Source organism: Procambarus clarkii, chromosome 6 (genome assembly GCF_040958095.1).
Source record: "Procambarus clarkii isolate CNS0578487 chromosome 6, FALCON_Pclarkii_2.0, whole genome shotgun sequence".
Lineage (NCBI taxonomy): Eukaryota > Metazoa > Arthropoda > Malacostraca > Decapoda > Cambaridae > Procambarus > Procambarus clarkii.
This window is the reverse complement of record NC_091155.1, coordinates 39,349,861-39,363,118: the sequence shown is the minus strand read 5'-3', so window position 1 is coordinate 39,363,118 and position 13,258 is coordinate 39,349,861. Positions and strand designations below refer to the sequence as shown.

General features: G+C 44.5%; 2 protein-coding genes across 6 annotated transcripts in view; one reads left to right on the top strand and one right to left on the bottom strand.

Moving 5' to 3' along the window:
* Rpn1 (regulatory particle non-ATPase 1) overlaps nt 1–13,258 on the top strand; it is a 674,509-nt gene that overhangs the window by 230,463 nt on the left and 430,788 nt on the right. The gene's annotated exons all lie outside the window — the stretch shown is intronic.
* Nucleotides 1–13,258, bottom strand: part of LOC123754113 (glycerol kinase) — a 266,318-nt gene that overhangs the window by 83,612 nt on the left and 169,448 nt on the right. Inside the window, exon 13 of one of the 5 annotated variants that reach the window (XM_069308576.1) lies at nt 2,300–12,845. The exons of the other annotated variants lie outside the window; for them this stretch is intronic. Coding sequence (XP_069164677.1) covers nt 12,697–12,845 — 149 coding nt within the window. The 3' untranslated portion in view covers nt 2,300–12,696. Of the gene's footprint in view, nt 1–2,299; nt 12,846–13,258 lie in introns of those variants that run through there. 5 annotated transcript variants of the gene reach the window in all.

Below are 13,258 nucleotides of genomic sequence, written 5' to 3'. Positions count from 1 at the left end.
TGAGTGACTCGCATTAACCTGGTGAAAATGTGGGGGAGCCAAATTCAAGAAAAGGAGCAGAACCTGAAAGTGGTAAGCATGACACCCCACCACAAAACCTAACCAGTCCCTGAACCCCAGATGGATTGAAATGAGTCGGTACATACCCTAGAGATCCAGGGATACCTTCCAAGCTCCCAGTTGAAGAACCAGGCAAACTTTGGCAAAAGTGGTCATACAAAAGGTCAGACAAGGAATGAAGCTGTTCAGACCTGAAAGATCAATGATAAATTGCACGTCTGACGAGTCCTTCTTGGGGACCGGGAATAAACAGACCACCTAACAGAGAGATGAGGTTAGCTCAAACATTCCCCATGTCCAACTATGTCACAATAACTTGATGCAGCAGAGGGGGAAGAAATCTGACCCACCAGCCCTAACTTCAAAAAAGGGGCAGAACCAACCCCACTACAGGCAAAGGAAAATAACCCGAAACACCCACGGTTACAAGCAGGAAAAGCATGCCCCACAGGAAGTGCAACAGTCCGAGAATCTGATTACCCCCCCCCCCAGGGCCTACTCTGACCAACAGCAGTCATAGCCCCAGCTCTACCTGACTGTTTTCACGCATGTGGAACAGAATCCAGAGAAGCCAAAAGTTGGGAAATTAGATGACAGAAAGTAGTCACCATCAAAAGGAAATGGACAACATCCTCAGGAAAGAGGAAAGGCAAAAAAAAGGTGAAGTGGACAAAAGGGCTAAGGACCAAGTCAAAATTGAACAGTGGGTAAAGAGGGCCTGCTGACACAAGACGAGCTGTGTAAAATGCTGCCACCGCCTCGCAAAGAATACATGCAAGCATCTTGGGTAAGACCATCAGCACCACAAACATCAAAGCCTCTGCACCCAGTCCCAAGCCAAGAGATTCCATGTCCTCAAGGGCCCAAAAATACAGGACCATCGGCAATTGCACGAGCCATGATCTTACACAATAAGGGCAGCAGACAGCACTAGCAGCTGAATGTGAACTAAGAACATGTTTTCATAACCAAACACTCCACCTCACCTAAAAATGTAGAGGCTTCAACTTTGGGGGCACCCAATTCTGACAATGACTGCAAACAAAAGAGTATGGAACTTCCTGTCCTGTAAAGCAGCTACTGCTTAATAAGCTACATCCCAGGAAGGAGGTTTGGCTAAGATCGAGATCCAAAGACAACACACATCACAGACCTGGAGATGAAAACAATCATCAATCCAATATCACTATCTGCATGGAACAAAAATTGCAGCTCTCATTGCTAAATTGTAGCTCTAGCTAGGGAGCCGGTCGGCTGAGCGGACAGCACACTGGACTTGTGATCCTGTGGTCCCGGGTTCGATCCCAGGCGCCGGTGAGAAACAATGGGCAAAGTTTCTTACACCCTATGCCCGTTACCTAGCAGTAAAATAGGTACCTGGGTGTTAGTCAGTTGTCACGGGTTGCTTCCTGGGGGTGGAGGCCTGGTCGAGGACCGGGCTGCGGGGACACTAAAGCCCCGAAATCATCTCAAGATAACCTCATCCTGTAACTACACTTGGGTAATTACAGCTGAAGACTAAGCCAGGGAGAGCAGACAGGACACTACGTGCCGATGTCTCAACACCAACGGGCACACGACTGATGTGGGAAGTGGGCCGGAGCCCCAAGTTGCCGAGGCAGTCAATTGCCACATCACTCGGAGGTTATCTTGAGATGATTTCGGGGCTTTAGTGTCCCTGCGGCCCGGTCCTCGACTAGGCCTCCACCCCCAGGAAGCAGCCCGTGACAGCTGACTAACACCCAGGTACCTATTTTACTGCTAGGTAACAGGGACATAGGGTGTAAGAAGCTTTGCCCATTGTTTCTCGCCGGCGCCCGGGATCGAACCCGGGACCACAGGATCACAAGTCCCGCGTGCTGTCCGCTAGGCCGACCGGCTCCCTTGGAGCTGGATAACAAGTGCATAGTTTCACAGTTGCAAAATGTTTTCCATACAGTTGCTTGTTCTGGGCTACTACACTTTTCTTGTGCTTTTCCTTTTGTCCTGCGTTGATCTTTTATCCCCAGACTCTTTTATCTTTTATCCCCAGACTCTTTTATCTTTTATCCCCAGACTCTTTTATCTTTTATCCCCAGACTCTTTTATCTTTTATCCCCAGTCTCTTTTATCCCCGGAATCCCCAGATTCCTTTTATCCCTGGTCTTGGGTCCCAGTAGGTGCCTGTCACTCATAGGGCTTTAGGCTTGTAGCTCAGAGAGTAACTGAAGGAAGCTCTGCCAGAGATTTACATTAAACATTTTGTCTTTCACCTAATTTATTTCATCTTAACTAGATTTACAAAATTTGTATCAACTTGCTTTAAAACTTGTAAATATTTGTTTATTTTCCTTTTCAAGAAATAATAAAAATGCTCTACCTGTTTAAAATATGCATAGGCTCTACCAGTAACTGCACAGTTAACATACAATGGGTATATTTTGCCATAGAAATATGCCACAACAAAGCAAATTAGCTCCCGCAACATTGCAGGGTTAGACCAAGGAAATAACTGACTTAAAATAGCTATCTCCACAAACACTTTATATAGGGGCATCTAGAAAGACATTGGGTTGCCATGTTTTATGCATAACAAGCAGTCCAATGCAGAACTGATAAAACATGGCACTATTGCACGACTGTTCCAGGCTCGTCCGGCCAGGTAAACATGGCACTATTGCACAACTGTTCCAGGCTCGTCCAGCCAGGTAAAAAGTACAAATGAATGATTAAGCTTTATATCAGCCTTTAAATGGATGACAGGATTGATAAGGTAGCCAAAGTACATGCTCACATAACTATTAGCTATTAATATAAATGAACTCTATAAGCAACCTGAGAACATTAATATGAACAGAATTTCAAGAGAACATCATATATCTGAGAGAGAATGAGGTGAACAAGAATTGATCCAATCATCATCATACCATCATGCAAGAAGTCATATGTCTATGCTTCATCAAACATCATCACAACATTCTTGGCTAGGCTACAACAATCTTAGGAAAGGAGGGAAGGGAATACATAGTAGTGTGTATTACCTGTTAATACACTACATATATGACCAAATTAAACTACGTGAAAATCATTCCCCACACCTTTCACTCTTGTGTAACTACATGTAAAAAATTATTCAACAAATATTCATGTCTAAATACAAAATATTTAATTTGTAAGTACAGGTAATGCCTTAAATCTTTGCCAATATCTCAACTTTGGCAGATGCAAATAAAACAATTCATTACCAATAGGCTGTTTAGCTTATAAAAACATCAGGATTCAGTTCTTGGGCCCATTATGAGCCTCTAGCTTTCCCAATACATCCACACAAGAGGTTTAAGCTAAATAATAATGCACGAAATAACTTTCAGTGGCAGTGGGTGAGTTTACAATAGGTATACAGAGCAGTGATCTGGTTTGTTTGACTTTTGAAGATTAAGGAAATTATAAACTTGAGTTTAAGTTACGTACTACATATTGGCTAATAAAAATAAAATAGTAAGAATTGTAATATTCAATATGCCACGGGCCAGATCTGGCGTGTAGCCTGGAGACTTGACATGCCTCGAGCATGACACTTCTCATCTTGAGGTTATCTTGAGATGATTTCGGGGCTTTTTAGTGTCCCCGCGGCCCGATCCTCGACCAGGCCTCCACCCCCAGGAAGCAGCCCGTGACAGCTGACTAACACCCAGGTACCTATTTTACTGCTAGGTAACAGGGGCATAGGGTGAAAGAAACTTTGCCCATTGTTTCTCGCCGGCGCACGGGATCGAACCCAGGACCATAGGATCACAAGTCCCGCGTGCTGTCCGCTCGCGTGCATGCGCGTGCAAGTGTGTGCATGAGCTGCCCGCTCATGCACACACTTGCAGCATCATACACCCTAGTCTCCTCTTGGCAACTCTGAATTACACCTATTGGATGGTATGTTCAACAAAAACGATGATCCCAGTTTTCGGTTATAGAGGACAAAAGATGAGGACAATCTGATGTCCCACCACCAAGTCTAGCATTACAACGAAGGAAATACTAATGGATTAAGCATTATCAATGTCCTTGTTAAAACTATTTTGTTTGTTCTATCAATCAGGTACTGAGATGGAGAACCAACTGTGTATACAGTGGAAAAGATGCAAAGACATGCAACTAAATGCCTCTCAGAACTGAAGGACAAGAGCTACGAGGAGAGGTTAGAGGCATTAAATATGCCAAAACCAGAAGATAGAAGAAAAAGAGGTGATATGATCACTACATACAAAATAGTAATGGGAATCGATAAAATTGATAGGGAAGAATTCCAGAGACCTGGAACTTTAAGAATAAGAGGTCATAGCTTTAAACTAACTAAACAAAGTTGCTGAAGAGATATAAGAAAATTCACTTTCGCAAACAGTGATAGACGGTTGGAACAAGTTAGGTGAGAAGGAGGTGGAGGCCAAAAATGTCAGTACTGTAGTATCAAAGTGTTATACAACAAAGAGTACTGGGAAGACGGGACACCACGAGCGTAGCTCTCATCCTGTAACTACACTTAGGTACTGTAATTACATCACAGCAATTATTCTGACAATCCTAAATAATCTATCTTTGCTCACATACATTAATTAGTTGGATATTTAATTTTAGCAAGATTTTTATGAACTACTTGAAAAAACCAGCATTGAATGCAATGAAACGCCATTTTCTGGGTGAAACCTGGAGGCTCCCTGAAGCTATTCCGGCTGCTATGAATGTATTAGACCATGGCATTAGTGAAAGCGAATGGAGTTCTTAGGTCTACCAGGGACCACGAGCCAGAACCTGGCCCCCCCTCAGAGAGGCACGAAGAGCAATGGCCTATAGAAACCCCCTTGTGGTTGCAAGAATTCTATGTCTGCCATTGACCGGATCAGGCACCCAGAAAGGTAGGGCCCTCAAAACAAACCCTATCTGGTTAAAAAAAGGCTATTGAAAGCCGAACTGTTGGACAGAACTCTGCAAACTAAAAATGAGCAAACGAGCATGACGTCACAACTGCCACCGCGCCACTGCCTGCGCAGCTCCCCTCTCTCAGGGAGGGGAAAGTGGGAGCTCCAGACCCTGTAAGGGCCTCTCACCACTCAAGCGTGTGGGACCAACAGAACGTATGCCATGCCGCCCAATGAAAAGAGAGGACAGTCCATCAACCAGGACGACTCTGGAACCTCATAACGCACCCGGTAAGGAAAGTAACAACTGAACTCAAAAGATGCAGGATCCATTATCGAGGTGTAATCCGGGTCGCACAGGAGATAAGATACAATGTCCTCCAGCACCTCAAGGGGCGGGATGCAGGAGGCCAAAAACCTCCGGAAGAAAGGGACCGAAGTACCCAAGGGAACCCGGAACCGAACCCGGGGAGGAGCTGATGCCATATCAAACTCGTATAAGGAGGGGGGATAAGAAAACCCCACCCCCCCTGCAACAACAAGCCCCACTCAGAGGGGTACCAAAACCCAACTGAGGTCAAACGGGTCCCAAGCTCCCAAAGTCGGCCCTGGGAACCTCCACACCAAGACCCAGGGCCAAGCCATCATGCAAACCCTCTACCTCAAACGAAAAGGCAGAATTCCCTGGAAAAGCTGGAAAGAAGGGGGTCCACTGGTCAGACCCAGAAGCACCGGCTGGAGGAACAGGCTTGAATGCCTCCGTCACACTGGAAGGGCCATCCATCAAAAATGCTGTCTCACCACCAACAAAACTCTGCCATGACTCTGAAACCCTCAGATGCTTCAGAGCTGGGTGCAGGGGTGTGGGGGGTTATCTTGAGATGATTTTGGGGCATTTTTTAGTGTCCCCGCGGCCCGGTCCTCGGCCAGGCCTCCACCCCCAGGAAGCAGCCCGTGATAGCTGACTAACACCCAGGTACTTATTTTACTGCTAGGTAACAGGGGCATAGGGTGAAAGAAACTCTGCCCATTGTTTCTCGCCAGCGCCTGGGATAGAACCCAGGACCACAGGATCACAAGTCCAGCGTGCTGTCCACTCAGCTGACCGGCTCCCTAACTGGAAGCCGGGGTGGGTGGGGGGGGAGGAATAGTACGAACAACAGCTGCAGAAAGACAAAGAGGCATGGACGAAACCAACGTCAACGTGACTAACGTCCGGGTCCCTATAACCAAAACGGGGCAGTCTTGGGGCAACCGGGTGAGCAACCAACCTAGTACCCTGCAGCAACCTAAAATGCGCATGCAACACCGAAGCTATCTGCACCCGAATATCAAGATCAGGGGATTGGGTTAACTGGAGAACAAGTAAGGAACACCACTTGCAGCACTCTTAGGTCGAAGGTGTCACCAACCCAACAGACATCATGACGGAGGCAGAACAGGTGATTGTCACCCAGAGACAAGGGGACAGAACAACTTTCAAACTTCCACGAAGTGTTATGGGACCTAGGGAATGCATCCATCGGACCCCTGAGCCTCAGCAGGGGTTTACAGGGCCTTTAGAGATGCTCTGCTAAGGGACGCCCCATGCAAGGTACTGGTAACCGGTGCCCCATACTACCAAACAAACTTCTAAGTGCTGAAACCCTGAAACGTGTACACTCACAAGGACCTAGTGGAGGACCAACAAGAATATATACATAGAAGGTATACCACCACCAAGGGCAGACCCTCCACCAGGTAGCAAACACAAAGAAAAGAAAAACTCTGCAAGAGTTCAACGTCACCAGGCAGAGCCGGCCGCTATATTAAGGTGAAAACAAGCTGCACGGTACCTTACGCTTCTACCAGTGACAAAACTACCTCCATCCAGAGGCAAACAGTGGTGCATGAAACACCCCAGCTGACTCCAAGGGCCAGCAGTCACCGAACAGTAAAGGACCAGAGCAGAAGTAGACCTCAAGTAACTTGTGGAAGATAGCCCCAAGCCACAAGGGCAGTACTTACAGGGCACCTATGGAAGGTAACCCTAGGTGCATACAGTCAGAGTACAGGTGAAATTACTCCTGGCTTACACATCACCACAGGACAGGAACACACCAACAAGGCACAGCACTGGAATGTCAGGAGCCAGAGTCGCACGACTGCCAGGTCTCACGTCATCCTCAGAATTAGGGAGGGGGGGAGGGGAGAGGATAGCTGGCATGGGGGGTTTGGGACAATTTTTCACAGCCCGTCCTCCAAAAATGGGGAGGTAAATGTAACAGTCCCCATAAGTGCAATTATGTACTATGTATAACAGTCATACTGTCATACTGTATGACTGTATGTTCTCCATACCTCTCGTATGGAGAACTGGCATCAGGAAGGAGACCCATCGGAAGAACTCGGCTGCGTTTCAAAGATGCCTGAAAACGCGACCTCAAGCAGCTTAACATCGACATCAACACTTGGGAGGCAGCAGCTGCGGACAGATCTGCCTGGAGATGTAAAGTGCAGAAGGGACTCCAGCAATTCAAGGATGAACTGAAGAGGCAGGCGGAGGATAATAGACTTCAGAGGAGGTCTCGACCGCTGTCAGACGCACCCGCTACGGTGTTTATCTGCGCTCGCTGCAGTCGAGACTGTCATTCTTGGGTTGGCCTTCACAGCCACAGCAGGCGCTGCATCCAACTAGACTACAACAACTAGGCACCCAGGGCACAACTCCATAACCCCACGGGATTGACGGATGCCTACTACTATGACAAGAATTGTACTTATTTTCACTTAGTATTAAACCGTACTGTCAAATATATTGTGAATATTTGAGTTTACCGGAAAAGCTTAATAGAAAACCACGACCTAACCTAACCGTCTTAGTTTTGAAGATAAGCATTTTATTGCTTCTTAATTACAATTACTACTTAACCTATAGCTATATCGATATTAGAGTTTTATAAAAGAAAACTAAAATATTTCAATAAATTGTAAAGTAACTCAGGATATTTTCAAATTTTGTATAAAATCTGTATTGTTTAATGAAACTGAAAAAGAAATTTCTGATATTTAAAACTTGTGTATAGCGAACTGAACTTTAAAACTTCATCCTAAAACTCTGAGTGTCTCAACAGAAAACGTAGAGAATAAAAAGGGAGGTAAATGTAACAGCCCCATAAGTGCAATTATGTACTATGTATGGCAGTCAGGAAATGTACTTATTACAATTAGTATCAAAACATACTGTCAATTAGGAGCATGGGTTGGTTTTTCATTCATAAACAGGGGGTTTGGTGGATGCATGAAATGGACTTTGGCCTTTGTCTATGAGGATGGGCTGGGTAAGCACAATGCTCCACAATGAACCCTATCCAGTCTCTGAACCTTGGATTAATCCCTCAACTGCACCGGCCAACAAATGTCATTTTGAGAGTTGTACTTTTTTTTTAATTAGGCTATACTTTTAGTGTTTTTTAATGTTTTCATTACTCTTTGTGTTTTGAAATGAAAATAGTTTATTTTGGAAACATTTTGATATTAACTTTATCTGAACATTTACAAAAACAACAAAAATATGTCCTTAACAATCGCACTTTGAAGTTTTTGCCAAAAACAGGTGCGCAGTGCAGGGGTTAACTGGAACATGTTAGTATGCATCCTTTAGGTCCAGGAAAACATTAAGGCATCTGCCTGCAACACCAAGAGGACCTGAGCTAATGTGATCATGCGAAAGGTTGGACAGGAAATTAAGCTGTTCAATCCTGAGAGGTTTAGAATGTACAGAGACAGGGTTCTGGGAGTTCTGCCTTCCCGAACTACATCCACTACAGTCCGGTTGGTCTGGCACATTTTACAGGAAACTATCCTGCATTTTCTTGGCTTCCAATTGTGTTCGGGCAATATTTCATATACTTGCTGGGAAGATATTGAACAACCATGGACCACTGATGTTCATGTTGTGTTCTCTGATTGTGCCTTGCTATGGCATAAAGCGACAAGTGAAAGGGAAGGCCTGAAAACCCGAGAAGCAGCACCCTTCTATGATGCCAAGAACACCACCAACTAGAAGCAAAAGAGAAAGCATTAAGGCACAAAAACCAGGGTTACACTGACTGATGCTCACCTGACACAATGTTTGGGAGTTCAAACTTCTCTTCTTCCCACCAAAGAAGTTTAGGTTTAACTAAACTTCTCTGGTGGATTCTCGGGTGAACTCACCAGAGGGGTTCACCCTCAGACACCCTCAGGGAAAGGGGCAGGACCAAACAAGTACCTAGGGTAGGGTAGTCCTGGCTCATGCAGCTTGATGCAAATAAGCATCAAAGTCACACAAGTGAGGCTAACACCAAACTTAGAAGCAAAAAGGATTTACACCTGTGTGGACTATCTTGAGGTTATCTTGAGATGATTTCGGGGCTTTAGTGTCCCGCGGCCCGGTCCTCGACCAGGCCTCCACCCCCAGGAAGCAGCCCGTGACAGCTGACTAACACCCAGGTACCTATTTTACTGCTAGGTAACAGGGGCATAGGGTGAAAGAAACTTTGCCCATTGTTTCTCGCCGGCGCCCGGGATCGAACCCGGGACGACAGGATCACAAGTCCAGCGTGCTGTCCGCTCGGCCGACTGGCTCCGACTGCTCCTTGAGCAGTCCACACAGGTGGAAATCAGATGAAGGACCTACTAGTGTCGACATGGGAGCTAGTCGCTCCTGGGGTGCTGCCACCTGGCCACAGCCTGCGGTAACTAGGGACGTTCGAACTAACTACAGTGAGGATCACTTGCTGCTTCATTTCTCTTTCTCTGCGAACCTTCCAGTTATTTGTTTTGCTGCATGTATATACTTTTTTGGATGTTTCTTGTGGTGAGGGTGATGATAAAGTATCCCCCTGTTCCCTGCTCCTAGGTGAGAAGGCCCAGCTTGTGGTTCTGGTTTCCTGGGGCTGATATGACTCATATTTGTGGAGCTCTCAGTGTGGCTAGCATTAGGGCACCACCATTAGGCCCCCTCCAGAAAAGGCTTAATTTGCCAGTTTTAATAGTTTACTTTCATGATCATACACTAGTGTTTTATGATTTATGTCAACATAATAAGTTCTACAACTTTGTGAAAAACTCGCAGAAAAATATATAAATATGACAATCACAGGATATCCCTATAATGTAGAACGTTTCTAATTTACCCATTTGATACTAATAATTGGCCTATCTCTCTTAACATTTAATATATTCTGTTTCATAAATTAAACATAGTTTTATTTTTCTTAGGAGTTCTAATAGTTTTGAGATTAGGAGAGTTTATTTTATGTGGCATTTGATCAAACTACTGAAAATTTTACCCACCACAAACACACACACACACACTATCCCAGCACTCTTAATATCCCAGTGCTGCAATATTCTCACAATGCTCTAGAGTCTCGCATTCACGATGACCCGCAACACAGAGATCAACCGGGCGATGGAAAACTTCCACATGCAGCCCAATCTTTTTGCCATCCAATAAATTTAGTAAAGTACAGTATTATGCGGATAAAACCGCAAAATATGTGAACGGACGGAAATACAATTGCTACGAATGCATCTTTGCATGCATTCATGGATATTCATATCAGTAACAATAAAGTACATAAATTAACATAACAGACAACAACAATAATATAATTTAAATGTTCATATACTGGAAAGGCTCTACTACAAATTAAGACAGATTTCAGTGAACCTTTTATCAAGCCGATATTAATATTTGATCTGCTTTAACTGTGAATCAATAACTCTGCTTTTGACAAAGACTATGTACAGTCAAACTCTATATGAAATGTTTTAGAAACAATTATTTTGTAATATTTTATTTGATAATTTTTGCAGCTTATATATTATATTTTAAACTGAATCTAAATATCATCATTAGTAAACATTTACTGTACATTTCTTTATCAATATACAGAACAAGTATAATAAAAATAACAACGAAAGTTCATTGATAAGTAAACAAATCGAGTAAAAGTGAAACATGAAGGGAGGGAGGGAGGAAGAGAGAGAGGGAGGGAGGGAGTGTGGGAGAAAGAGAAGGAGGGAGGGGGGAAGAGAAGGAGGGAGGGAGCAAAAGGGAGTGAGGGAGCAAAGAAGGGAGCAAGAGAGGGGAGAGGGTTTCATAGGCAAGACCTTTACAGGAACTATTATTTAATAATTTACACTAACATTGTACATCATAACAAATAATAATCTGATAAATATTGGTAAAACATAACAACCAAAAATGAACAGCTAATTTTGAAATAACACTTCAATGTTCATATATTATATCCAGGTGCTAATAATCTAAGATTTATACAAAAATAATTATAATTTATTAAAAAGAAGGCACACTTATTTTGCCCACCTAACCTAGTGATTATAGATCTATTTTTGCCACCATACAGGCACTCCCAAGGTTACAGGTGAACACTGATCTATAATGCCACCACACAGGCACTCCCAAGGTTACAGGTGAACACTGATCTATAATGCCACCACACAGGCACTTCCTAGGTTACAGGTGAACACTGATCTATAATGCCACGACACAGGCACTCCCAAGGTTACAGGTGAACACTGATCTATAATGCCACCACACAGGCACTTCCAAGGTTACAGGTGAACACTGATCTATAATGCCACCACACAGGCACTCCCAAGGTTACAGGTGAACACTGATCTATTATGCCACCACACAGGCACTCCCAAGGTTACAGGTGAACACTGATCTATTATGCCACCACACAGGCACTCCCAAGGTTACAGGTGAACACTGATCTATAATGCCACCACACAGGCACTCCCAAGGTTACAGGTGAACACTGATCTATAATGCCACCACACAGGCACTCCCAAGGTTACAGGTGAACACTGATCTATTATGCCACCACACAGGCACTTCCTAGGAGACAATGAACATAGACCTATTATGCCCATCACAAAGGCATTTTCTAGGTTACAGGTGAACATAGATCTATTATGCCTACCACAAAGCCATTCACTAAGTTACAGTAAACATAGACCCATTATGACCTACACAGAGGCATTCCCTAAGTTAGAAGTGACCTATGCAAATGTGTTTCCCATACATTTCTGCCACTACACATCCTCATGACTACTATAACTGATAACTTCCTTAATATTTTTGGCATACATATAAAAATTCATCTATATCACAATTTACTTATCAATGGAGATCAATTACGGAAAACAATCTTTTAGAGCACCATAACAAAGTTTTGAGCAAGTATTCATAATTGTACTATGACAGAATGTACCAACATACATTCTCTGCCTCAGTATAGCTACGGGTTAACACACTAACTATTGATCCGAGAATGAATTTGCTGCTACAGCCACCTGATACAGTAATCAAGTATACGTTTATAACAAATAATATAAGAAGAAATGACTGACACCTGTCACTTTGACACTCGGAAGAAATAACACCTGTCATCGAAGAGAAGAGAAATGCCTTGGCAGCCTACAAAGCCTGCCCAAGTCAGCGCAACTTACAGATCCTTCGGGCCGTCCGCTGCAAAGCGCAGCAAAGTGCCAGGTGATGTGCCAACAATTATTGGCTCCAGCTCTGCTCCCAGATACAGACTGCAGCAGACACAGACAATGTAAAGGGAATGTACGACAGTATTAAGCAGGCCCTCGGCCCAATCCAGAAGAAGATCGCTCCCCTGAAATCTGCCACATGCGAGGTGATTCAGGACCAGACACTGCAGCTGAAGCGCTGGGTTGAGCACTACTCTGAGCTATATGCTAGGGAGAATGTGGTCACCGAACACGCCCTGAGCGCCATTGAGTGTCTGCCTGTGTTAATGGAGCTCGACAGCGAACCGACCCTCGAAGAACTCGGCGAGGCCCTAGACTCCCTTGCTTCTGTCACAGCTCCTGGAAAAGATGGCATTCCTGCTGAGACCTTGAAGTGCTGCAGAAGTAACCTGCTCATGGAGCTGCATGAAATCCTCTGCTTCTGCTGGGAAGAAGGAGAGGTGCCACAGGACATGAGGGATGCCAACATCGTCACGCTGTATAAGAATAAAGGTGACAGGGGCGACTGCAACAATTACCGTGGCATCTCCCTCCTCAGTATTGTTGGAAAGTTGTTTGCTCGTGTTACATTGAAGAGGCTCCAAGTACTTGCAGAGAGAGAGTATCCAGAGTCACAGTGTGGATTCCGAGCTAACAGGTTCACCACTGACATGGACTTCTCCTTCGACAACTGCAGGAAAAATGCAGGGAACAGAAGCAGCCACTCTTTGTAATTTTCATAGATCTGATGAAGGCCTTCGACCTCGTCAGCA